The 27,665-nt window shown below is 42.8% G+C and overlaps 1 protein-coding gene across 1 annotated transcript in view; it reads right to left on the bottom strand.

Moving 5' to 3' along the window:
• Nucleotides 1-27,665, bottom strand: part of TMEM132B (transmembrane protein 132B) — a 199,741-nt gene that overhangs the window by 8,759 nt on the left and 163,317 nt on the right. Inside the window, 2 exon segments of the mRNA XM_079322103.1 lie at nt 2,232-2,437; nt 25,818-25,961. Coding sequence (XP_079178229.1) covers nt 2,232-2,437; nt 25,818-25,961 — 350 coding nt within the window.

The raw sequence follows: 27,665 nt of genomic DNA, 5'->3' as shown, positions 1-27,665 counted from the left end.
AGCAGGGTGTGGGAATGGGGCAGCCAGAGGAGATGGAAAAAGGTTTGGAGATTGTGCAGAGACACTTCAGCAATCTCTATGAAAGCACAACAACATTTCACCTGCTCTGTATTGATAAATAACTTTATAGCAATGCTTAGTTCCTGCTGAGAAGACAAGGAGTGGTGTGAGGACACCAGCCCTGCAGGACAGGAGCAAAGTGGGAAATTATTCTGTTTGTGGTGAGGTGAGCTATGAAGAAGCCACTCTGCAATCCTGCTGTGCCCAGAACAGTGACAGAGTTTCAGAGTTGATTTTTGGACTAAGTTTAAGGCTGCCTAAGCCTCTTGTCAGGGAGTTTGAAAAGAATTATTGAGTTTCCTTCAAGGACAGATATCAAAAACCTCATGCAAATTGCCGATATTGGCTCTTACATGAAGGTGAAGTTGAAACAACACAATGCTATGGCTTCACCTGCTGGGAAAAGCTTGGATTTGGGGTTTCTGCAAAGATAAAAGCACTCTGCTCACTCTCAAACCTACAGCTCCTGACTGCAGTCCAAATGTCTTGAGTGCTTCAGCTGACCACTTAAAAACTCATAAAAACTCCCCCATGTTTAGGATTTTGGGAAACACACAGGAGGTGGAGGTATAAGCAGATTAAAAAGTAAAGAGAAAAGTCATAATAATAAAAAAGAACCAAAGCAAAAAGCCACTAAATCTCTGGTAAAAACCACCCAAATCTAAAAATAAAGGAAATGTAAAAACCTTATGTGCAAAGTAAATGTCAGAGTGAGCACAACTAATTCTGGCTCTGAACTATTGATTCAGAATAGCCCTGCAAAGTTAAAAAACCCACATGAACAGCCAATAAAACAAGAGATCATTTATTTCCTGTGGAAACCTTTGCTTTCAGGTGGGCATGGACCTTCCAGGGGGATGGCACAGTGTCCAAATTTTTCTCCCTGCTTCGTGGGAAATGTCTGCAGGACCTATGCCAGCAGCTCCAGTGCAACCCAAGCAGCAGCAAATGCTTTGCAGCAAAAACTCTGCAAATCTTGCAGCTTGCAGGCAGAGCAGCTCTCAGAGCAATGCCTTCATTTCAGCTGGCCAAATAAATCAGAGGGAGACACCAGGGGGGACATTTCCAGCTCTGCCTGGAATGGTTTTAACTAAGCAGGGCTGGATGTCTGCTCCTGCAATAAACACCAGCCTGATCCTGCAGCAAAATCCCCTTTGCCACCAGCAGGATCTGTGCCCCAGGGTGGGACAGTACAGGCAGCAGAGGGAAAGTGCAGTGGAGATTGAAGCAGTCAGCTCAAATCCCTTCATTCCTCACCAGCCTCAAACAGCTGCCACTGGGGCAAACACGCTGATTTCTCTCGTGCCAGATTCTCATCACCTCTTCTGTCATAGCCAAAAAAACATCCTCATAATCAGGAGAGCATTGCCCTTCTCTGGAATGCTCTGGCTATTGTGCAAATTGTGTCCTATTGTCCTACAAAGTGCTGGGTAATTCTCCTCCTCTGCTGCTTGGGCTCTTCAGAAGCTGAGATGTTCTCCTGGCACTGGAGAGACTGTGGAAATGCCACAGCTCAGCACTGCACCTGCTGCTGCCAGCAAGGCTTTTTCCATGGGTTAGAAACCTGAACTTTTCCCCACCAACACAGCAGCATCCCTGGAAGTTCTTAATATTGCAAATTGTGCAAATGATGGTTATTACAGAATGGGCATTTTCAGTAGAGAACGATGGGATCAGAGCTGCAAATCCCCATTCTCTTTCCCCTCCTTTTTTTCCTGTCCACTTTTTCCTGTCTTGAGGAGTTGTTCCTTAATTCAGAGCTGCTAAGTAATGCATCAGCCAGGTCTGCTGCTGAGTGCACCTGCACAGCCTGAACAACCACCCCAAGTCATGGAATCACAGAAGTTTTGGGTTGGAGGAGACCTGGACTGGGCACCTGCTCCCAGACACCTGAACCCTCCCTGGGCTCTGTTCTTTGGTATTGTTATTTCACAGCAGCAGGAATTGAGCTCTCACACACACAGGGTTGTGTCACAGCAGCAGGAGAGCTTCAGGTCCTTTCCCTCAGCTTGGGATTGTGTGGAATTGATTAATGACTTTCAAACTGCACAGACCAGGACAAACACAGCGACTTTTGGATGTTTTAATGAAGGCTGAGGCAGACTGCAGAGCCAGGAGAGTTTGGGTTGTGAGGAATGCTCCAGAAATGTTCTAAAAGCAGAGGGACATACCTTTTGTTGGAGGTGACAGGAATCCTCCAGCCTTTGATCTGGCTGAGCTCTGTGTCAGAGATCTCGATCTGCAGAGGGAGCCTGGGAACCCAGACTGTCACCTCCAGCTGGGTGGTGAAATGCTGATAAGTGAAGTTAACAATGGTATCCACTTTGCTCTTCATTTCCTTGCCATTCACGAAGATGGAGTCACAGCTGTCAGAAACCTTAAAAAAATATATTAAAAAATTAGGAAAGGAATAAAAGTTCCTGAGGAAGAACAAGGGTGATACATCAGTCCTGAGACAACACTGCAAATGTAAGTCATGCATATTGCATTTCCAGTTTTCTAATTAGAAGCAGTGATAAAGGGACCCCAGGGAAAGAGTTGTGCTTTCCTCAAAGGATACTACTCCAACTACAAAAATAATTTAATGATGTTATATAACCTGTGTGAATCTTTTATATTAGGCAAATTAAACTCTTCATGAATCAAGCTCCATGTGCATCAACGTTTATGTTTACAACTTGCTTAAAGAACCAGGAAGAAATGGGGCCATATGTTAGTAAGAAAAAGACTGACTCAGAACCATAAACCAGAATCCTTTCCCTTTTCCTTGAGCACTGTAATGCTAAAAGACAAAGATCCCCTTATGGCTCATGAGCAGAAGTGCAGCAGAAGCATTATTTTTTAGAACTTCTCAGTAATTGTTTTAACAAAATGTATTCATGGTTGCTTCGTGGCATTCCATGAAATCACTGCTGAAACGAGTGTGTGGGCTGTGTACTACAACTCCTCTGCCCTCTGGGTTCCAGGATCTTCTGGCACAAAATCAAGGTCCTCAGCACAGATCTTATTTATATAAAACCATGATGTTGCAGCTAATTCAATCTGCATCTTGGAAGACAGGATTCCTTTGTGAGGAAGGGGTTTCTAATATATTTATAAATATGTGTGTGTAGTTGTAGGTTATATACACAAACACACAGCCATGTAGAGCACTCATGTATTTATTCATGTACAATATTCATGTTTATATACATGTGTAACATGAGTTAAACAGCTGCATGTGTACATTATTTTATCTGTACATGGTCTGCATTCTGTTTGAAGAGAGGGAGGTAATAATTTCCCAGAGTGCATGCAGTGTGGTTTTATCTCTGAAAGCCACAGCTGGTGATGTGCTGTGTTCCTGAATCACTCTGTTCTCCTGGCAGGACTGCTCTGTGTCACTCTGTACAAGGCTCTGGCACCCAGACCCAGAGGGGTCCCCCCTGAACTCGTGTTTAAGTTCTCCTTTCCTGGAATTACTGAGGTAACTCATGGAGGCTTCAGTGGGAATTATGCTGAAACACAGGTTGGGCTCCCTCTGCAAACCTACCTCAAATCTTTTCAGATATTAACAGGGATTAGGAGTTACGGAGCCAAGAAAAATTAGAGAAAATCTCTGGCAGATGCTTTGTTTTGCTCAAAAACTACACGATATTCAGATATGGAGTAAAAGATCTGTCCTTCCATATTTGCCATTTTCAAGTCAGATCCTTCTCAATGGCCTGAAACCTCAATTGCTCATTTACAAAGGGGCTAAGCCAGGTGATGAGGGATGGGGCAAAGGAAACGAAGTCACTCTTCTGGAGAGAATACTCCCCCACATAAATGCTTAATGAGCACAAGAATATAAAAATAATAAATCTAGATAATCTGATAAAGAGTTTAAAATGGGCTTCAGGCTCAGGAGTACCACAAATGAGATGGAGCATACTTGGAATCTTTTTTTCCCTCCCTCATAATGTGTCATGAGTGTCTCTGAAAGTTTAAGCACATTAAGCAAGCCCATTAATTGAATGAGCAGTTGAGACTCTAAACCATAAAGCTTACATCTAGGGAGTTATGTGAGAATTAATACAAGACAGAAATAATTAAGAAAACTCAAAGAGGGAGGGATAAACATCAAGGCTGGATCAGGGGAATAACTAATATCTGACAAGACAGAGCTAATTTTTCAGATTCTCTTCTTGCTGCATCAAATGTTCTTGTCAGCAGGCAAGAAAGGTGCTAAATTAGGGAACTGAAAGATGGACATTAATTGTAGCTATAAAAATATCAGTCTAGGCTTACAAATTTCACAGATTTTATGTCTAGACAGAGACATCCAGTCATTTATATACTGACCAAAAGCTAAGTACACAGCAGGATATATAACTATGCAACAGTTCACCCAGTGGTCCTTTGGAGCATTCAGAGCTCAGGATTCTCTGAAGTGTATCTCCCAGAAAAAAACCCAGCCTGCATAAGAAAACTTGAAGGGAGCCATTGTTTCAGTTCTTTATCTGGGTTTTGAGTTTACTCTGTCAAGTTCAAGCATATCAGATATTTCAAAGGAAAATCCAGCCATGATAAAGCATTTTAGACTAAAGCTCACGAGGAAGCCTCAGTTTCACTCTCACATATTTAATTACTGCCACGTTTCTTTCACTAACCTCACTCCAGCTGGTGCTGGAAAGTAGACTTGGACAAAGTAGACTTTGCTAGAAAGAAGAAAGAAGACTTTGCTGGAAAGTAGACTTGGCTTATCTGAAGGAAAACAAGAACCTTGAGCATGGATAGAAAATGCCCAGCACTCGTTTTTCACTTGGAGCCCACTCCAGCCCCAGGACAAAGAGCTGATTCCATGGTGGGAGCTGTGACTCCACTGCTCTGGGGAGGGATGAGGCTCTCCTGGGGTTTGGGGCTCACTGAACTCCCTGGCAGTGACCTGGTGCTGCATTTTGGGCTATAGGACAGCAGCAAAGAGGACAGTGCATTCCTCATGCAATGGAGAAGCAGAAGAGAGCTTTATTTAGAGAAACACTGCACTTATATAGGGTAGTTTGTGCAAAACAGAATAGAAAAGACTCATTGGTCCAAGAAAGCAACACCTCTTTGAAATCATGCTTTATGCAAAACAGCACCAGACACTCTCATGGCTCTCACACACCCTGCAGGTGCAAAATCATTGTTGTAATTTCTTGTCCTTATGAAGGCTGAGAAACCCAAGGCTTCCAGGCTGCTTTTCCCTGGTTCCCAGCAGTATCCAACAACAACCTACAGCATTGTCCCATTGCACTTCCTCCCTTTTAAACCCCCTCCATGCTTTCCCAGCCACACTCTGGCTCTCAGGGGTGCCTGCTGATGCTGCTGGAGAGGAACTGGTCCAATTCCCCTTTGGGGAATCTCTGCCTGTTCCCATTAGAACGAGCTCAGGTTTGCCATGGGGCACAGCTGCCTTAGCAGTGACTTTCACACTGAATCCTTCCAAGCTGCTGCTGAAGGAACAAAGAAGGGAAAGGCTCTTAAATCTCTCCTGCAAACACTGCACAGTGAGAAGAATCAGCAAGAGCTTGGGATGCCACCCTGTCTTGTAAAATGCACGGAGCAAGGCTGTTCAAGCAGTCTGTCAGCCCCAAAAAGTGTTTGAGAGAGTTTGCAGGGGAGCAGCCCAGCCACCCTGTGCCCCCATATGCAGGTCAAGAGAAAGAGAGCTCAATTAACCTCTCTGGGCTTTGATGCAGGTGTGTTGGCTCCAACCCCCACAAGTAATTGCAAAAAAGCACAATTTGCCCTGTACAGTCTGTGACAGCCTCCTCATTTTAGGCTAATCCAGGAGAGAGGAAGACAGCAGCTCAGGAGGAGTAATTGGGAAACCATTTGATGCTCAGGTCACAAAGGTTTCTGCACCCTTTGGGTGACAGGTAAAACAGAGGGAGTGTGGACTGACAGGAAAACAAGAGATGCCTGCTCATGGCTCATCTCTGCTCCCAAACTGAGACCTTGCCCCCAGCTTGCAGGTCACCCTCACAGGAGACAAGACACCACAGTCCTCGTGGCTGTTTATTATTTAGGAGGTTTTTGGTCATGCTGAAACCCTGCTGGGCACAACAATTTTCCTCCTCACTCTCTTGTGTGGGAGGGGAGAGCAGGAGACATGGCCACAGCAGCATCACCTCCAGTCCTCAGCACCTCAGGATATCCCAGCCCACACCTCATCTCCAAGCTCATCTTTTTCCACCTTCAGGCAAACACTCCTCACTGATATTTACATACATCTGTGTATGGACATGGATAATGAAAGATAAAGAAAAAACTCCTACCCAAAGGAATAAATTCTAATTTATTCAGTGCAAAGCAACAGTGACTAAGAGGTTGTGTGAAACCAAGCACAGTGCAGAGCTGTCCTGTGACACTTTTCACCTGTGAATTTCTGACACAATCCCCAAAGGGATTTTGCTAATTTTACAATCCATTTAAAGAAAGCTGGGGTATACACCACATGTATCAGAGTTTGGTCTAACACAGAGTCTTTTCACCTAAAAAACTCAGCCATTTGGTTATCCAGTCAGGTCCCCAGATGATTTAAATTTGGAGTTCAAACTCACCCTTGAAAAGAGGTGCTTGCTGCCAAAAGAGCCTTCAGCAGTGCTTGAGAAATACTGGATTTACAAGAGGAGGTTTTTGCTTGGAGTCAAGACCTCCTTGTCTTTAAAACCGCCTGAGTTCAGTGGGGTGTGTGTGCAGGCTCCAGAGCTGTAACCCTGATTTTTCTCATTCATTTCCCATCCCTTGCCTGCCTGACAGAGCCACTCCTGATGGCCAGCACAGGAGCCCAGAGGGTCTGGCTGCAGCCACCTCCACCCACAAATTTCACAGATTTTCACAGGGCACAGCCTTGCACACAAAGTGGGGGGTTCAAAGGCTCATTATTGTGCCTGGGGCTGTAAAGAGAGCAATTGTAGTGAGATTATAGAGAATGGTGCTGAGAGTGAACAGCTCATTCTCATAACAATCTCACAGTTGTGATTTTGTGGTTGTTTCCTGAACTCTGCCTTTCCCACCTTTTCAGTGGGGAAAAAATTGTTCCTGGCATTGTTGTTCCCACATTAGGAGGGACTTGCTGAGCTGTTTTCTTGCTCCTTCAAACCCTTTCACTATGAGTTTTAAAATGGCTGAAGAATGGCTGGATTGTACTTTTTTCAGGTTTGGATAATTTTCTACTTTATTTTTATTACTGCTATTTTTGCTTTAGAAATCACAGAAATCTCTGAAATCACTTCCCCAGCCTGAGGAATCTGGCCTGGTGTTTTGAGTAATAGTTGAAGATAAAAAGGAGGATTATTCTTCCCATCCTTTTATTTATCCCTCTACCAAAGAGCTGCTTAATCCCACACCTTCCCTGGCTCCTGTCCTCTTCTGCACCTGCAGTCTCTCCTACACCAACAAGGACAGAAAAATGTGCCTCATGTCTTGAGACAACACAAAGGGTATTCCCAAACCCTTTTCAGATAAGAAATGCAGGGTTTATTTAAATTCAGAATTATGCCTGACAGCAGTCAGTCTAATAAATGTCAGGCTTCTTGTTTTGGCTGCAGCTGTGTGTTTTATCATGACGACAATTATCCAGTGCACAGGACTCACACATATTCATGTGTTGAGTGATAAAAGCAGAATTTTTCATTAGATTTTGTTACCCTTTTAAAATTAAAACGAATTTGCCACGTTTGAATGGCAGTTCTGCCCAAGGATGACAAACACAGTGTCTTGTTAGAATTCCAGTTGTACCAAACATGACAAACACAGTGTCCTGTTGGAATTCCAGTTCTTTCTAAAGTTGACAAACACACTGTCCCATTTTACCTCCAGTTCTTCCCAGGGATGACAAACTCATTGTCCTGTTGGAATTCCAGTTCTTTCCAAGGATGACCAACACCCTGTCCTATTGGAATTCCAGTTCTTTCTAAGGTTGACCAACACCCTGTCCCATTCCAGGTGTGTGGCCTGGCACCTCCACCCTGGCTCCAAGCCCTGGATCTCTCTCTCTCTCCCACAAACCCAGATTATTTCCATGCAGATAATTCTCCCAATCCTGCCTCCCTCTGCCCCAGCTCATCTTGTGCACTGGGGTCTGCAGATATTGTCTGCAAGCAATTTGAGGCAAATGGTAGATTAAGAAGATACAGAGTAAAGGATGGCAAATGACATGATGCTGGAATTCAAGCTAATAAACCACAAAGTTTTATTCCCTTTTAATCTTCCACATGTGCAGAATAGGCTTGGAAGTGTCATTTTTGAAACATTCTTTCCCCGTTAATTTGTTTTTATTGGCAAATCAGTTCTCCAAGTACTGCTCTCTGAAATAGCTGCTGTAGTTTCAGATAGAAGTGTAGGCTTTAGGAATCCCCTGAGATACATAGATATATTCTAAGGTTTCTTTCCTACTTAGAAATGATAGTAAGAGTTTAAGTCGAGTATTCCCCATCCCATGTATTTGATATGTGTTTGTTTTTCATCTTATCATTGAATAATAATGTTACACAGGAACAGGATAGAAACTGCCTGACTCATAGCAGTCCATTATCTACACTAACAAACAGGATTGGAATTGTTTCCCCCTCCCTACCACCAGCTTTCACTGGAGAAAAGGTAAAAAATGAGATATGTCATATCAGCCTGAAGCAGTTCCAGTGTTCTTCATCTTAAGTAGTCTTTAATTGCAACATCCACCAAGAATTAAATCACATACTTTGCACTGAAACAAGAGGTGTCCCTAATCTGGCTGTCTGGGGAAATTGGGATTGAGGCAGGGAAGTTTGTTCAGCCCCCCGAGCACTGTGGTGTCCTGTAAAAACAGGCTGGCCACAAAATCTGTCAGCACAACTGGGCTCTGGTGGGTTGGTTATTCTCAAATACCTCTGTTCTGTTCTTAATTACCAAAGACTTGGTCTTAAAACTGCTGAAATCAATGGAGGATGATCCACAGAGGTCAGAGTTTCACTGGTTACTTGGCATTTCCAAAATTACACAATCAAATCCATTGGGAAGTCCAGGGCATTTTGAAATTATCATTTTGGAATGGTTTTTCTTCCCAGATTTATTGTTCTAAAGGAGTAAAGCAGGAGATCCAAAATTCCTATCTGGACTTTGAGTGACTCTAAAAGAGACACAAGCACAGCCTGGGAATCGCCCTGCCAGTGAGAGATGGAGGGAGTTTAACACACAGACCCAGCTTAAAGCCCCCCAAATAACCCCCGTGGCTGTAGGGGGCTGCAAGAACATCCCAGATACAGCCAGAACTTCACCCTGTCCTGATGAGCTCTTCTGGCAGGGCACAAAGTTATTTATTTATTATTAATTTCTTTATTTGTGATTTACACCCAGCCCTGACTGGAACAAGGAGTTAGAATAAGACTGAAAGGAAAGTCCTTCATCCAGGAAAGCAGAGATCTGGAAAACCAGATAATTTACTGAAGTGCTGTGTGTTGAAGAGAGCAGAACACCTGGATGGTCTGAGCAGTGTTTGTGGAGGGGAGCAGCAATTACACAGAGTAACCAGGAGACCAAATGGGACCAGAGTTACTGACACAGAAGCAGAAAATTGGGGGAGGAGGGAGATGAGCCCAGGTAGAGCCTGTGATGATGTGAATGGGTGTTGGAAGTTTTAGAGTGATTTTAGCATTTAACCCCCATTGAAATGCACTGAACTAGAGGCAAGGCCAGCATGGCAGACATTAACATTTGGGTTTAACAATGCAGACAATTGCTGAGGCTTAGAAAAGGTGCAGTGATCCATGAATGCACGATGAGAGTTTCAAAACCTGCTGAACGGAGTGGAGTGTGTGCTATTCAAAAACTGTTGATCTGTGCAAAATTATTAAACAAGCCTTGAGATGTGCCAGGATTCCAGTCCCAGGTGCAGAGCAGCTGCTCCCCTTCTCTTCCCAGCCCCATTCCTGCTGGAGAGAAGTTTGGAGAGGGCACAGAGAGGGGCAGGTGGGTGTGCACTCACACTCCAGCCTGCTGCTGAATTCCAGCTCAGCAACAACCACTGAGCTGAGCAGATGCTCCAGTGTTTCCTCCTTATTATGGAGAGGAAATACTGAAAGCAAGTGAGGGGCAGCTAAAGCAGCACATGGGGGCTGCCAGAATGTTCTCTGCTTCAGTAACGAGATCCTTTACCCATCAGCTGAGCTTTTAATTGCACTTTTCCCACAAAAAAATCAAATTGAGGAATTCGGCTGGAATTAAAAGTTACTGTTTCTGCTCTGCCCACTGGTTTCTCATCACCATGTGCAGACTGAGAAAGAGAGATCAGCTCCATTAGGTGGAAGAGAAGAGAGAAGAGAGAAGAGAAAAGAGAAGAGAAGAGAAGAGAAGAGAAGAGAAGAGAAGAGAAGAGAAGAGAAGAGAAGAGAAGAGAAGAGAAGAGAAGAGAAGAGAAGAGAAGAGAAGAGAAGAGAAGAGAAGAGAAGAGAAGAGAAGAGAAGAGAAGAGAAGAGAAGAGAAGAGAAGAGAAGAGAAGAGAAGAGAAGAGAAGAGAAGAGAAGAGAAGAGAAGAGAAGAGAGAAGAGAGAAGAGAGAAGAGAGAAGAGAGAAGAGAAGAGAAGAGAAGAGAAGAGAAGAGAAGAGAAGAGAAGAGAAGAGAAGAGAAGAGAAGAGAAGAGAAGAGAAGAGAAGAGAAGAGAAGAGAAGAGAAATGAGAATCCCTTTGCTCAGGGTACCTGGGACAGGCAGTGCTTGGTCCCCCAGCAATGTCACCTCCCCTGCAGGACAAGAAATGTTGCTGAGACCAAGACTAAATGCTAGAGGTGGCTGGTGCTGTTGGTGTGAGCACTGTGGGGTGGGGAAGCACACTCAGCTTTGATGTGTGAAAGGACTGGGATGGCTCTGGGAGGGATACAGCCTGCCTGGGAATTTGGTCCAGCCCTTGTTGAAGTAAATGAGACTTTCTGCTGCTTTACTGGCCCCAGACCAGGAGTTTTCAAGGCTGTGAGGACTTCACTGTCTATTGTGCTGCAGTGACAGCCAACTGTGACACAAACCTGGAACAAAGTCGTGTAGGCAGTGTGGTTTTGGAGGCTCAAGTTCTCTGCTGTGTCACACTTCGAGTTGTTTGGACAGTCTGCAGTTATCCCTTGATGGAGCAGCAGTTCCACTGCCAGCATGCAGCAGAGCAGGTGCACATCAACTAAGTTCCAACTCATTTCAATCTCAGCACAGTTTGTGTTTAGTGAAAGCTTCAGCAATACTTTTTTTTTCCCCATTCAATCACTACTTTTGTTGATAACGAGAGCAGAGCTTGGAGCAGGATCTCCTTTCTTCCTTGTGTCAGTCCCATTTTTGCTCCACGAGTTTCTGCTTGCTCAGAGCAGCCTCGTGTGCCAGCCTGGCTCCTGCTGGTCTTGTCTCCATCATTCAGTGCCTGTCCTGGGCCAGCATCCTCCCCAGCCACACCTGCCTATCTCCACACAGACATCCCCATTCCCAGCACTGAGATAAATCATCTCCCACAGCACAAATTCCAAGCACACGCTGTCTGAGGTGGATTGGCTTAAACATTTGATCCTTCCACTTGTGCAGATAAGGCATTACCAGCACTTGTTAGTTTATGTAAACATCCACATTCTTAATATTCATCAGCTGCTATCCCAGAAGGGCTTAAGAGCTGTTTATGTGGTGAAACCCCAGCAGATGGTACCAGCTCCCTCTTGCACCCATCTAATTGCAAACACTGAACCTGCTCTGTAAAAGCTGTTAATTAGGTGAAAATAACACATATGTCTGAGCTAAAAGCTAAGGTGAGCTTTTCCCCCCTCTCTGTTTTCCCCCAACTGAATTGCTCACACAAATGGGGTTATAAACTGAATCATTTGCAGATGGGTGAGGACAGTAAGAGGGGAAAATACTCAGGCAGCATCAGATGTAACATTCTTTGTGAAATAACGGGCTTTAAAAGAAATTTTCTGAGCACTAAGTAAACTTAGTGTTCATGATTCATGGCTCTAATCCCTGTGACTGAAATTTAAGATCTAAGGCTCCATGAAATTAAAGAAAAAGACACAATTACATGCATTTCATTCAATTTCATGTACTGCATATCCTTCGAGTTTCCCAACTCAATTTTAACAGAGGGAAACGGAGAAATTTGTTGGAGAAAACCCAGATCAGCTCTAACTGCTGAAGCTCTTGCACTGCCCAAGGTGAATCCTTTGAAACTTTTTAATAATTTTTATTTTATTCCTTTAGCTGCCCAGCCTCTCCAGGCATCAGGAGCAAAGAGGAGGCTGCCACAGCATTCCCTGTGCTGCTCCTGGAGGGATCCTCAAGGAAAAGGAGCTTCACCTGCTGCTCCTCCATGGCACAGAGCATCCCTTCCCCAGGGATTCCACCCGTGGTAACAACAGCCCTGTAAAGCCCCCGAGAGCAGACAGAGAGCTGTAAAGCCTGGGAGCTTAACTGCATTAAGAGGAATGTCTTAAATCATGAATATTTGCCACACTAATCTAGCCTTTAATCTCCTCCCAGCAACACAAGGATACACCATCCTCATCCCAAAGGATCAACTGAAAACCAGAAAAAAAACCCCAGAAAGCTCTTAAATACACAACAGCACACTTTTGTTTTGTAAAGAGAACTCTGGTCCTATGCCTAGACAGTGCTGACAGTGCTGCATCGACATTCATAAATCTTCCCAGTTAGTTTTTTAGTCTCTGAGCAACAAATAATCCATTAATTAGCAAAAAATGAAAAAAAGGGACTTTCAGACAGCCAAGAAAAGCAGCCTTTAAACTGCATCAACTCAGCCAAGTGCTTCAATAGAATTATTTGGAGAGAATGTCAAGAGTCTTTACTTAAAAAATTACTTTTCTTCTCTGGTGTTCTGAGACTGGGCTGCCTTGTTCATGTAATCCAGGATGGAGAGAGGATCAGCATTAGGAGAGGCTCCCTGCTCAGGAAAGGGAACAGAACAAATCCTGCAGGAACAGCCCTGGGGAGGGAAAGCTCAGCTGACCTCTGCTCTGCTCTTTCATTCTGCCAGTAAATCCAAACTCCAACAAGGGTGAAAGAAACACATCCCAGCCTCTGCAGAGCAGAGCTTCTTAATAATGACAAACAATTATTTATAATTACATATATTCGTAATTATAAATGCAATTGCACAGATGTAATTACAAATGCCTGGTGCAACTGTAATACAAATGTTTGGCTGCTGCAGTGCTGGCAGTGAATGAGCTGCACTGAAATTGGGAATTTTCTGTCACTGATGCTGGCTCTCCATCCTAAAGGCCTGCAGGACTCAGGGCACCCTGACATCTCCTCCTTTGAAGGCCTTTTAATAAATTTTACTTCATTCTTTATTTCTGAAATTATTCTTTATTTCTTAAATTATTTCTTTATTTCTTAAATTATTTCTTTCTTTCTTAAATTATTTCTTTATTTCCTATATTATTTCTTTATTCTTTACTCTTAAATTTACTTTATTCTTTGTTCTACTTTATACTTTACTCACACCTCCCACCTTTATTTCCTCTTGCAGTGACAGGCTGGAGCTCTTGTGTCGACCTTGTCTTGCTCAAAAGGGGCAGGTCCAAAACTCCCCAAATCACAGCAAAATTATCCTGCTGGGAGCTGCAGACCTCATGGCTATGAGGGTACAAAACAAACCTCACCATTTTCCTCTTTTGAGTAGAACTTTTAAAAACCCTAATCACAGTGAGAGCAAATATCAAAATGCCACATTCTGCATGACACAAAATTTGCCTTTTTTCACAGAGTTCTTCGGAAACCATGACTTGCTGAAATCAATACCTCAATATTGGCTTTCAGTTAAAGGCAGAGATGGAATTATCAGAAAAATCAGTGCAGAGCTGCCTGACTCCTCCACTGTGCTTTTCACTGGATCATTTTTGATCCCAAACCTTTATGACACAATGGACTGGGCTTCTCTCTCATCCAATAACACCCTGTTAAAATCCATTTACAAAGAGTTGCCTTTCCTATCTGCCAGTCTTTTTGCCATGGACTTGTATGAACCCTGTCTAAGTGCCAAGGCAGATCTGTAAAATTCTTCAGTTTCCCCCTCAAATCTGGGCAGAAACAACAATGCCAACTCAAGCATGAAAAGGAAGTGACAAACTGCAGAGTGCTGCCCTAAGTTTTTTGTTGTACTTTAGGGTTTTTCTCTTTTTTCTTTTGTTTTTCAACATCTTCCCTTAGGGCTGTGTAGAGACAGGAAAATAGTGAAAGAAGAGAAAAATAAGGGAAGAGTGGGAAAAGGTTTCTACCTTCATCACAAAAGAAGTTTATGTAAAAGCTGTGTGTGACATAAAAATATATCCCCAGAATGACAGAAAACCTATAAACCTGATTTTTTTACTAGAAATGATGAATTCTCTTTCCTAACCAGAAAACTTACAGATGCCACACAAACAGAAAATGTTTCCAGAGTGTGCTTGGAAAGGAAATGATGTCATTAAAAATGTTTCTTTATCAAAAATCCCTAGAAAAAAAGATAGGAAAAGCCTGTGCTGGAAATGCCTGGAAGAAGAGGAATGGGAAATCAAAATGAAATGAGTGTAGCCAGGTAAGCAGTGAATGCACCTGGATGAGCTGCATTGGCCAGGTGGGATTTGGATAAAAATTAGTTGGATTTCCATGTGCTGCAGGCTCAGTCCCAGGTGATTCTTTGCTGGGGCTGCCACCCACACTGGTTAAATAGCAGAGATTTAATCTGAATTTGGACATGATCAGAGAGCAGCCACAGAGGTGCAGTCCAGATGTGAACATTCCATGCACAGACACAGAAATGACATCCCATGACACCCCAGCTCCCTCTCTTGCTTTCATCTCCTACTTGCTAGAGCTACAAGAGAACCAGTTAACGTGAGGAACAGATTGAATTCCTTAATTAATGCACAATTTCTCTTTGTGCTGCTGTTCTCTGGAGACCCTTCCTCCCCCATCCATCCAAGCCACATCTCTGCCCAAGCAGAGCACAAATCCTGAGCAACATTTGCATCCCAGGCATCCCTCCCTGCTGCAGGTGCTGCCCTGTGCTTTTGCACTGTGCAATCAGCAATGAAGCCTCAATAGATTTTGCCTTTATTTTCTGTAAGAAACTCATGTTCCCTGTCTTCTTTAAAGTTTTTCTTCACATGGAATTTTTTTTTCCCAATGTTTGTGCTGCAGGTGCATTTTGAGGCTGTGCTGGGACAGCTGTCATCTCCTCCTCTGCAGCTTCACTTCCTATTTCATCCTGAAATCTTCAAATTGTTTCTTGCCTTGATCTCCCACTTCTGTGGCAAAGGAGGGTTTGGTGAAGGTTTTTTTTTTGGGATTTTAACCACACTTGCTGCCAAAAGCCATACATTTTTTAAATGCCCATTCACCTTATTCTGAGATAATTATTCTGAGATAATTTCCTATTCTTGCCAGGATTTCAAGGAGGGCTCAGGAGTTTTAAGAAACTCTCTCTGCCTGCCAGTCTCATCTTCTCTGCTTCCAATGCTCATCCATGCTGCACTTCACCTCATGCTCAGGTTCAAGGGGATTATGCTGAAAATACTTAATTCAAACCAGAATAACCAAAACTCACTTCTGTGCTCCTGTGCTGCCTGGAAAACACAGTGGCATTTTGAGGGACATCTCACACACCTGAAAGGAGCTGCCAAGAGCCTTGAGAAGGGTTTGGTGCAAAGGATAAATTTCTTAAGAGGTCAAAGAGCCACCCCAGTTGTGACAGATTGTACCCATGGGTATCTCCTGCTCCAGTGCCTGCAGCTACAGCCCAGGGCTCAGGAAAGGCTGCACACACATTCCAGGAAGGGATGAGCTGCTCCAGTGAAATTCCTGCTTTTCAGGACACCTCCTGTTTCTTCTCCTTATTTCTTTTCTTGCCTGTCAGTCTCATCCCAGCCTTCTTTATTTAGAATCACCTTTATGTTCAGGTACCCCAGGCTTTTCCCCGAGCTTGCTGCTCCTCCTGAGCTCCCAGTGACAGACAGGAACAGAATTATTTGACAGACAGGCAGCAGCAGCCCCCTTCAGGATCTCTGGAGTGTCACTGAACAGGATCCCTGACTCACACAGGGTCAGCAGCCTTCTCCTGTACAAAACCATCTGTGCACTCCTCAAACAGGACAAAGCTGGAGGCATCTCCTTACAAGAATCTAGGGGATCAGAGCTGGCAATGATATATTTTTCCTCAGCAGAACTGGTTACACAAGATGAAAATATCAATAATAACATAAGGCGACGGAACGAGCGCCACTGTCGAGTTTGTGAGGAACAGAAGGTCCCAGCAAATGTCTGTCTGGAGACTTCAAACTCACCAACAGCACAAACAAACAGGCTAGGACAGCAGAGTGCCAGTGCATGGAGCCCACAGGAATGTCCCCACAGTGGGGTTTGGCTCAGGGGCAGCACAAAGGAGCTCTCGGGGTCTCAGCTCCCTGGCTGGATCTCCCACCCATCAGTCATGGAGCAGGATCCAGTGGGCTTCCCCCTGTGTCCCCTTCCATGGAGAGACCAAAATCCATCCCTGGTGCCCTGCAGGAGCTCCTTCTTACAGACAGATAGGAAGGAGTTACAGCAGATTGCACAGGGGGTGACTCTGGGGTGCTGCAAGAAGGGGACACAGCCTTGGTGTGAGGAGCATAAAGGATTTTCAGCTGCTGTTTCCTTTCTACCCCTTCCTTTCTTCAGCATCACTTTGTCCCTGCTTTTTTGTCCTCAGATCCTGATCTTCACTTAGCAATGTTGAAAACATTTGCTTGGCATTTATAGTGCACAAAATGTGCTTAAAAACACAGCAGTGAAGCATTTACTCCAAGGAAGGATTTTCTCATTTCGCTCTCATCATCTCTCATGCTAAACTCACTGCAGATTGGGGAAATCTAAAAGTCTCCAGCTTCTGTGTGGCAGGAACTGTTGAAGTCTGCAGATTTCCAGTATGGGTGTTTTGAAATCTTTTATTTGTGGGGTGGTAATAAAAGATGTGGAGAGAAAATCTCCCCTGGCAACATGTACTCTTGAAAGGCCCTTTCAAAGCAAACATCCCAGCAGTGAGAAACACTCCAGCACGCCGTGTTCCCATCTCCCCTTCCTTCCAGCCTCTGCTCTTTGCATTGCAATAATAAATTCCTTTGTGCCCCATCTTACAAAAGTTCTTCACATCACCTCCATGCACATGGCTGGGGAAGACCTCACAACCACAGGTTGCATTTTCTCACACAGCACTGCAAAAATTTCATGTTCCTTTGCAGCCAAGTGTTATCAGCTGGCCACCTAACATTCAGTTTTTTGAGGGAAAAATAAAGATTATTGTATTCTGAATAACTGATTGCATCAAATGGCAACTAGATTGTGAGACAGTAATCATGCTGAGCTCAGGCAATTAAAAACTCACTTGGAAAATTGGTGCTTGCTGAGGCTTTATGGAAAGAAATGAATTCAGAAGGGAAACAATAAGGAAGGGCATACATTAATTTGGCTCTGCAGTGCATAATGCTGATTGTGAGAGATCTAAGGAAGAACTGTGTGTCTGAAGGATTTCCTCTTATGTTTTCAGAAGGAAACCTGAGAGCCACCAGAGAGGGATTGCAAATTAAATCCTAACAGTAATCTCAGAGCAGCAATTGGAAAAGAGCAAATAAATAAATGATATAAATAGGAGCCAACATTTCCTGCTAGGAACAAAGGAATCCCCTTGCTGGTAGTCCTGCAAGCTCCATCCCCTTCCCTGGGTGCTGCTGCCCCCAGTGCTGTGCTGGGTGTTTGCTCAAGGCACTCAATAAAGGATGAAATCCCAATTGTCTGTATTGCAGCAGCCCCATGCAGCTCCTGCACCCACACACTGCAGGGATAAACCAGCAAATAAACACCCAGAGCTGTGCCATCAGGGAAATGTTCATTGCTCAGCCTCTCTCACATTGCAGCAGCTCAGGTCTCTCATTTTTCCCCTCTGGCTGACGGGGGATTTTGGCCAGGCTGGTGTCTGGGGGAGGTTTCATCCTGCAGGCTGCACACCCAAACCCACAGCTTTGGATGCACCTGCACTTTCTGCCTCCCCTTTGCTGCCAGGCTCTGGTTTTGTACCATACATTTAGTTTTCAACCTAAACTACCACATCTTTAAATGAAACCAAGTTTTTCCATTCCTTTGTGAAGGGAGCTGTCCCAAATGTGAAATCCCAGAGCAGATCAGCTGTCTGGAGCCCCAAGGTGACTGAGGCTGCTGTTTTCCAGGGGATGGCACTGCCAGAGCTGAGTGCTGTCACTGAGCACAAACACCATGCCTGCTTGTTCCAGAACCGTGGAGCACTTCCAGTGCTTTTCCTCAGGAGAAATCCATCAAAGGAGCAAAACTCAACAACTTAATATTAACAAAAAGTGATTCATTTTCACAGTGAATTCGGTGGAATGCTGCTTAATTCCCCAGCCAAGCATCACAGAGTTCCAAATCTGCCCCTCAGCTTCTTGCTGAACACTTTAAAGTTTAATTGCTGCTTAACACTTTTGGTATTTTTAAAGATATACCTAGACCCTTCTCCAGTAGCCTGGCTTGGCTCACAGAAACAACTCTGGCAATTCAAGGAGTCTTAGAGTAAATGTCTTGGTACAGTGCCATGAGTATAAATCAGATTCAGTAATTGACAGCACAAAACAAAATGCTAAATCCTGACATTTTGTTAACCATTGAAGCCACAGCTCCAGCTGCAGGATCCTCTCCCTGGAGTGTGCAATTAATGGGAAGAAGAGAAAAACCACCCAGTGCAACTCTTCCATACTTCAGACAAATGGAAAAAGAAATCCATTTATAACTTCACTTTGTTCTTTCATCCTCATTTAATGAATTGTCTGATTCAATAATCCAGCATTAAGTGCTATTCTTCAATGCTGGGTTTTCCCCATTCCCCTCAGAATCCCAGATACTCCCCAACTCAAAGGTGTTAATTCTCCTCCTGTTCCTGATCCTATGAAGAACACCAAACCAGCTTTCACTCTCAATTCCAATTCCACATCATGAGAATGCAAAAATATAAATAATTAAAAGCCCAGCAAGGAAAAGCCTGCCTTCACCCACAGAGGAGGAAGGGAGCTGGTTACTGCCAACAGAAGGTGCTTTTTCTGGCAAATAATCACAACTCTTTTGATATAGTGGAGTTTGCAATCACTTTTAACTTCTTTTGATGGAATATAATTTGTCCACTTTTGTGGCCAGTGCCCTGGCCCCTGTGTAGCTTGTATTCCCAGAACATCATTTATGGAAGATATTTTAGTTTGTGGACAGTGTATATTATATATATTATATATAATATATAATATATATTATATTTTATATATTATATATCATATATTATATATGATATGTTATATATAATATATTATATATTATATATACACATATATATATACATACATATGTATATATATTGTATACATGCACACATATACACATGTATATATGTACATATATGTATATATTATATATACAGTGTGTAATATATACATATATATATCATTAATAGTTTTGGCTTTCACAGAATATTAAAATATGTGTTGTACATTACAATGTTAACTTTTACAGAAGTAACTGTAGTTCTCAAATAATAACTAATACTTTTATTTTTTAACTAACTGACTATAAGAACAACTCAGATTTATTTGTGAAATAGCTGATTTTGGTTAAAGTACTTGTGGAAATATAAATAAATATAAATAAATAAAGCTGTCTGTAATTAGATAACATTTAAAGAAAGGATTTAATCAATAACTGTTGGCTGCTAAACTATGGAACCAGAGGCTGTTATGAGCAAGTGACACACAACCCTCCAAAAACCACAGTTAATAATTTCTGCACAAATCAGGGGTCAAACCAAGCTCAAGTATTCCTAGAATATGTAAACAAATTCAAAAGATTTTTTGAATATAGATAATCATCATAAATATATATTTATGATGTATTTATGACCAATACAATAGAAAAATAGCTAAAAAGAATTGTTAACTAGTGCTCCTCTATCTAAAGCTACACACACCACTGTTATTGTCTCTTTGATCTTTCTATTAAACCTTTAAAAATTTTTAAAGAGTGGAACATTTCTCACAGCTCTGGGTGCTGCCCATTCCAATTCCCTCAGCTTTGCTCTCATCCCAGAGCTGGCAGATAATTTACCTGCTGTAAGAGCTCACCCAAAAAAACCACAAAAAAAGAGCAAATCCTGCCCTCTGTCACTCCAGTGCCTGTCAAACACTCTCCTGACTTCAGCTGAGAGCACAGCTTGGCCCCAGGGGTTTGGATGACAACAGAAATCTGAATTAATTTGCCCAGGCACTGTGATAGTTCAAGAGGTGCAAAAACCTCAGAATCATGAGGTTCACACAGCTGCAATTAGAATATTTAAATGGCCAGCTAGGATGAAGTTCACAAAGCAGAGTTCATGTCCTACAGAATCTGCAGAAAAAGCCTGTAAAAGTTTGTCATTTCCTACAACAGCTACTTACTGTTTGCCCAGACTGAGTTGTTTATTTACTCTGTGCATTTCTTAGTGTAAAATATTCCGAGTTTATCCTAAGCAATGCTCTGCTTTGGGTAATGGTTGTTTCCCAGGATTGGGATCCGTGCCCTTTGCATTTCTGCTCTCAGAGCAGCCAAATGCTAAGCCATGGAATTGTTTTCTCCCTCTGAAGTAGCAGCTGGTGCCTTGGAAGGCACCATAAGCATCTCTGCTGAAATCTGTGTAATTGCACATGTCGGTGTGGTCTGTTCTGAACCAATCCTTCTCCCAGACAAAACACTGTTTTTCTCAAGCTGGCTTTGAAGACTTGTGTGTGTTCAAAAATAGCTTCAGGAAGGCACACACATATATTTTGCTATAAACTGTGTGCAACGTGTGCTGTATACAGAATATTAATTCCTCAATATGTGATTTTGTGCAACTGCCTCGCTGGCATCGTTATTGCTGTACATGGAGCTGGTTTGTGTGCAAATATAACTCCAAACACAAAGTTTGAGCTTGGCACAATCCTAAAACAATGCAGATTCCCACCTGTTGCTGTGTGACAAGAGTGTTTTAAGCTAAATCTTTAATATGCAGTGGGTGGCTGTGGTCCTCTGTTCTGATCATCCTTTGTCAAGCTAGAAAACTAATTAGCAGAATCTGGTGGCCTGGATGTCAGAACCTCTGTTATTTCAAAAAAGAGCAAAATCCTTAATTCAACAGCAGGCATATTGTGGAGTGATCAGATGTGCTCTCCTGCCCATCCCTAATGACTCATAAAGATGAACTTTCTGTGGGGACAAAGGGAATGGGGATTTTGTCCAAAACAACCAGACATCACAAGAAGTTCTAATTTTTAAGTTTGATGAATTGCAAACAGCTCGATGATCATTCATTATCACCCTAATTTAGGCACATCTGTCTGCAGATCCAAAAGGCAAGATGTTAAACAAGACAACTCTTTCTTGCCAATAAATCCTCGTGGGACAGGAGTGTCCCTGTTATTGCCATGGCACTGCTGAGACAGGGACAGCAGAGCAAAGAGCTAAACCAGAACTCTCCAGCCCCAAAAAGGCTCCTGAGAAACTCTCCTGTCCAGCTGAGGAATGAGGTTAAAAGGACAGGGACTCACCAAATGAAGATTTTCTGGTCTCACAGCCCCAGCCTGGCCCTGCTCTGGGGCAGTCACATCTCCAACCCTGAACCACTCCACCAAAGAAAAAGATCACTTGGAAAATAAGATCCAGTTCAATATTAATAGTGCAACAAGCCAAGTGGCACCAAAATAAATCCATCATATAAACAAGCAGAGAGGATTTTCACTGCTTCCAGAAGGAGTTTGGCCTCCTGGAGGAAGGTAATTTCTGCACGAGTGACCACAAAATAAAGCTGTTAGGTAATACAGTGATAGCTACTCAAAAATGTGATAGATGGAGCAGCAAGATTAGCTCTGCTTTATGTACAAGTCCATTGCATTCTTGATCACATACTTTAATGGCAAAGCAGCTGCAGAACTTGCAAATTACAAGCTCTGGCTTTGTTTTCAGAGCTGCTGCATAAATAGTTGTATTTAACAACTGCAGGCTTCTTTCTGTAAATTGTCCTCAGAATGTGCTCTGAGTCTCCAGCAAGGAATTGTTCTCAAAAATTCAGAATCCCTCAATTTCCTTGTTTGTTTTTTGCCTGTGGATCTTTTTGTGCAGGAGTTCGAGATGTCTGTGCCCAGGGCTGTTGGACAAGGTCCTCAGTCACTCATCTGCTTTGTCTGGGAGAGGGAAGAACTCTCCTCAGATTTTATCTATCTCAGCTATTACCTCTCCTGCCTTTGTTACACTGGTTTTTTCTGCACATTAGATAAAGCCTGGCTGGCTGCTGCCAGGAAAATTAGGTCTTCTATTGTTTTACCATTAATTATGTGGAGTTCAAGATAAGGTTTGTGTTCGAAAAGCAGAGGGCAGGAACGATTTGGATTTTTCTTTCATTATAATTAGACAGGAAATTATGAAAAGGTGAAAAATAATTCATTGAAGAGCTTTCCTCTAGGAAGATGACAAGGAAGGCACATCCTGGCACAGATGGAGTTGCTGGGGTATTATTGAGCAGCATTGTTCTCAGTGCCTGTGCCTGTCCTGCTGCATCCATGTGTGGGCAGGAATGGGCAGGGCAGGCTCCTGACTCCCTGTTGAGTCCCTTTTCAACTACCAAAAATCAAAAAAAATTAGGTTAAATTAGTCCATGGTGTAAGGCACTGAGTGACTGCAGAGATTAATTGGAACAATCAGTCACTTTCTGGGGACATGGAATTATGACTAATGGAAGGATGAACTAATTGGGCAGCTGTCTTGCTTTCACTTACACTGCTGAGATAAACATTTGGACTAAGAAGCTGTTCTCATTAGAATTTCTTCATTTGATGCTGATGGCCATGTTTACAACTACCATGAGACTCCAGAGTCTCCAGAATTTTCCTCCATGAGGAATTACTGCAGTTCAGGTATTTAAAGGCATTTTCACAGAGGAGGGATGACCCTTGCCTGGAGCTTCTGGCTTTAAAGGCTGCCCATGCCAAAACCCTCAGGGTCCATTTCCTTCTGCAATAAACCTCCTGCAACCAACTTCTGCCAAGTTTCCACCAGTTCTTTCTTTTCAGCCTCACAACCTGATTTATTTATATATTATTTTAGGGTTTATTTATTTAGGGTTTGCAAGAAAAGCAGGGAGAGAAGTCCTGGAAGAGAGGAGGCAGAAGACCACTGAGGTTAATGAGGTGAAGATGAGGATTTTGGCCATTCAGAGGAAGCTTTAGAAACCATAAAATGCAGGTGAAGGGGGGGAGAGGAATGAATTCCTCTCCTTCTTAGCAGACAAGGAAGTGAGATTCCAAGGGGAATGAGTGATTTACCCACAGTCACACAGGAAAATCAGCAAGAGATATGGAAATTAATGCTGAGCAGCATTTCAGTGCCTTAATCATAAAGCCAATCTTTTCCCTCAAATGCCAACAGCATTAAATGTTCCTTTTAAATAATGGAATAAGCATGAGACTTTCATTGACTTACAGGAATGTTTCCATCAAAATACTTTAGAGGGCAGCCAGTTCCAGTAGAATTTTGGCCAATATTGGGATTTTTGTCCAAATGGAAGAAGCAGGGATTGGGATGAACTAAAGCAAGTCCCACTATCAGATTCCTTTGAGGATCATATCATGCTAAAAATACCAAAATACAAAATACTGAGTGGTTTTATTCTATTTACCACTAATTAGGTAGGCTTTGAAAAAAGGGGCTGAAATATTCTCTCGTTGGGAAGTAATTAAACTGAGAACAGAGAGGATTCACATCTCTGGCACACAAATAAATCTCTTGCTCATCTCTTTGCCCATCTCTGAGCAGTATCAGGTTGCTGCCCAGAGAAACACATTTTGTATAAATACTTAAGAGCCTGGGTGGAAGCCTGTTTTTATTTAATCTAGCTTCAATTTGCTGTCTTAACTGAAAATAATGATGTTAGACCAGTGATCAAAGAATTGTCTCATTAATTGGCTATTAAATCATTAGCTATTAAACAGAAATAAAAGGTTAAGAATGCAACACTCCATTCTGCCCAAAAGAAGAGGAATGTGTCTTCAGTATCAAAGAAACAATAAAGGCAGAATTAACAGTGAAAAGAAGCTTAAGATAAGGCAATTAGATCCAAAATGCCTGAAAACTCTCATTAGAGGGTTTAGCTCTACAGCCTAGATGGAAATGGCAACAGAAATTCAGAAGCAAAGTCAATATTGACTTTACCAAAGGGGCTTGTAAACGGAATATGCATTTTTCTGAAAAAATATAGGCACATAAACCCTGTGCTAAATTTTAACTCAGCTAATTAATTGTTATGGATTCAATCTTGCAACCAATACATATATTTGCAGTTAAAAAATTATGCCTGAACAGCATTTGGTCTCAGTAATTTGTGACTGAAATCATGCAAGTGTGCTGCAGTTTTCACAAAAATGACATTACTCCCAGTTTATATCACCAGGATGAGGCAATATTGACTCAGAGACCACATTCAGACCTCCTGGGGTTGTTCATTATGTCAAAATATTTGAGAGACAGGTACCAGGTCTGGGAGATTTTTTCAAGTCACTACCAAAAAATAAAAAATATTACAGTGTAAATCCTGTCTGGTTCAGTCCAGTATTGTCAAAGTACAGCAAGTCCTAAAAACTCAATTAATAAAAATAAAAGCCCCCACACACCATCTTTTGCATCTGGATCTGATTGATGATACACAACTTGATGCTTGAGTTTATAATACACAATACATTGTTCATGTTTATCAATTGATAAATAATACCCACTAATCAGATAATAGCTGTGTGCTACACAGAGAAAAAAATAAAGAATAGCAACATTTATCCAGGCAGTCTTTTCCTTTGACAATTAATTTAGTCATAAACAAAGATATTCATCCATGTTCCTCTGGTTAGGACCTTCAAAGAAATTTGGTTTCCAGAAAAAGAAAATGGAATTTTTTTTCTTTCCCTATCTGATACTTAAGGGAAAATATGGAACCCATAAATAATCCTAAAAACTCCCACCCCATACAGAATCCTCTGTAGTCAATTCTTAATTACATTTGAAACAAGAGCACCCTCAAACCACACAATAAAACAAATTAATCTATTCAAGATATTCAAAAGCACCTCTTTCCTGCCTAAAAATAATGATAATGAGCTAAAAGCTGAAAGCCATGCAATGGTGTCACAAGTCAGGCAGGCAGAGTCTTGATAAAGTCACATTAGCACAATTTTCAGTGCAATGTCAGGGAGACAGAACCACTTGAATATATTATTTTAAAAAACCCCAAACATTAGAACACAGCACAACATTGTTTAAAAGCTCACAGCTCTCATTTTAAGATATTTTGCAATCTGGTTGTTATTTTCTATTCCTCCAGATGTGGGTACAGTTCAGAATCTTTCATTATAGAAAACAATTAAAGGGGCTTTTATAGGGTTAGGGTGACTTAGAAAATGGATCAATGATACCAAGGATTGAAAACTGCCCAACTACTTAAAGGTTTTAGGCGAAAAGTGACCAATTACCTAAGGGATTGAAAAAGGACCAATTAACGCACACAGAGATGACACGGGGGTCTGCAGAGGGGGTGAGATATTTCTACCCTGAGTCATTAAGGAAGCAATTTCTTATCTAAGAGATGATTTCCCAGGGAGGCCCTGTCAGGTGTCTGCACCTTCCACAGAGGAGGGATAAAAACACAAAGTGCAGCTGGAGGGCTGCCTCACCTTCACCACGTCTTCATCGGCAGATCTGCACTCGGCGGAGTCCGAGACGTCGACCACAGACCCGTCCTCCTGCACAGCCACCACCTTGACTGGCACTGACACCATCCTGCCCGTGAGGATGGCTGTGTTCAGGATCTCCGTGTCCTGGGTGCACACACAAACACAGGGGGTGTTAGAGGGGAGCAGCACCTGGTGGTGTCACAGGGGTCATGGCACTTGTGTTGGGTTGATGTGACCAGAAACGTGAATTCTGTCCCCATCTGCTGAAGCCAGGTAGGGCAGTGATCCTTATCTCCATGGCACATATTATCTGCTAATGGGCCATCTTTAAACCAGCAGGGGGGCAATCATCTTCATCTTTTCCATCCTCCCTACAGGAAATATCTCCTGTCAATGGGTCATTTGTTAAAGACCAGCTGGGGCAATCATCTGTATCTTTTAACAGCCCATCTGCCCTCTAGGAGATAACTCCTGTTAATGGGCCATTGTTTAAAACTGGGTGTGGCAATCATCTTATCTTCCCACAGCCCATCCTCCCTCCAGGAGATATCTCCTGTTCATGGCCATTGAGTCCCAGTGCATGACTGATAAAATTCCATCATCCCACCGGGAGATGCTCCAGCCAGGGCAGGAGCCAAGCCTTTCCTACCCAGATAAAAACTGAGATTTGGACACCAAGGTACTTTCTTTCCACTGGATTCCAGAGGAAAGCCAGACCCTTCCACATCATCCCTGGAGCTTCAGAGGAAACTGCACCTTCTCCAGGAGCACTGCTCCAGCTGAGCCACATCTGCCCCTGCAGGAGGATGCAGCACCATGGAATGGGACTGTGCCACCACCCTGACTGACTGACTGTGTCAGCTTGGATTCTGACTCTGGCAGTGTTTGGGATTGTTCTTTGTAATACTGTATTTCTATTTTAATTCTCCTAGTAAAGAACTGTTATTCCTAATTCCCTTATCTTTGCCTGAGAGCCCCTTAATTTCAAAATTATAATAATTTGGAGGGAGGGGGTTTACATTCTCCATTTCAAAGAGAAGCTCCTGCCTTTATTGGCAGACACCTGTCCTTCAAACCAGGATAGCAGTGACAGGCACAGGGATGGGACCCACCCTTGCACACCCTTCCAGCTCCCTGTAAGGTTTTAGCAACTTTCCAAGCCAGAAGTTGTGTCAGGACTGCCAAGCCCTGGTTTTGACAAACCTGGGTTTACTCCTTTTGAGCCCATTTACAGGTTTGGCTGAGAACAACCTGTAAGCACAGCACTGCTCAGTAACACCTCCAGGGCATCAGCAACTCCTCCCCAAATTGTACCAGTGGTTTGGGAGGTGATTTTCCACCATGACAACAGCATTTCTTCCTTCCTGTTCCAGCCAACTCTGCTGTGAGTTGACCATTTATTTCCATAAACTATGAGAAAAACTATGCATCCATATACATTTTTGTTTTAGTCTTTCCCCATCAAAATCCCACCTAGAGATGCTTAAGCACATTTATCTGTAATCCTGATGAATTCACAGTGCTGGCACTCTAATGACTCCATTAACACAGCCTTCCTCTGTGTCTTGGTGTGGCTGCAGTTTGATTAATTACTCCAAATGAGTTGCTACAGAGGCATAAGCAGGTGCAGGCTGGTAGGGGAACAGGCTCTGCAGGAGCAGTGCTGACTGCCAGCCCAAAAGTTGACACACAAATGGGGCAAGGAATGATGTGGGATGTCACAGGGCTTCATCCTGGCCCTCCCAAAAAGCCTGTGATAGGAAATACTGCCCTAAATCAATCCCCTTTTCATTTTTCAACTTCCATAAAACTAATTGTTTGCCAGCTAGAGAAGGGGAAAAAAAAGTT

Source organism: Erithacus rubecula (assembly GCF_903797595.1).
Source record: "Erithacus rubecula genome assembly, chromosome: 19".
Taxonomy (NCBI): Eukaryota; Metazoa; Chordata; class Aves; order Passeriformes; family Muscicapidae; genus Erithacus; species Erithacus rubecula.
The sequence above is the reverse complement of the archived record's forward strand: the minus strand, read 5'-3'. Positions and strand labels throughout refer to the sequence as shown.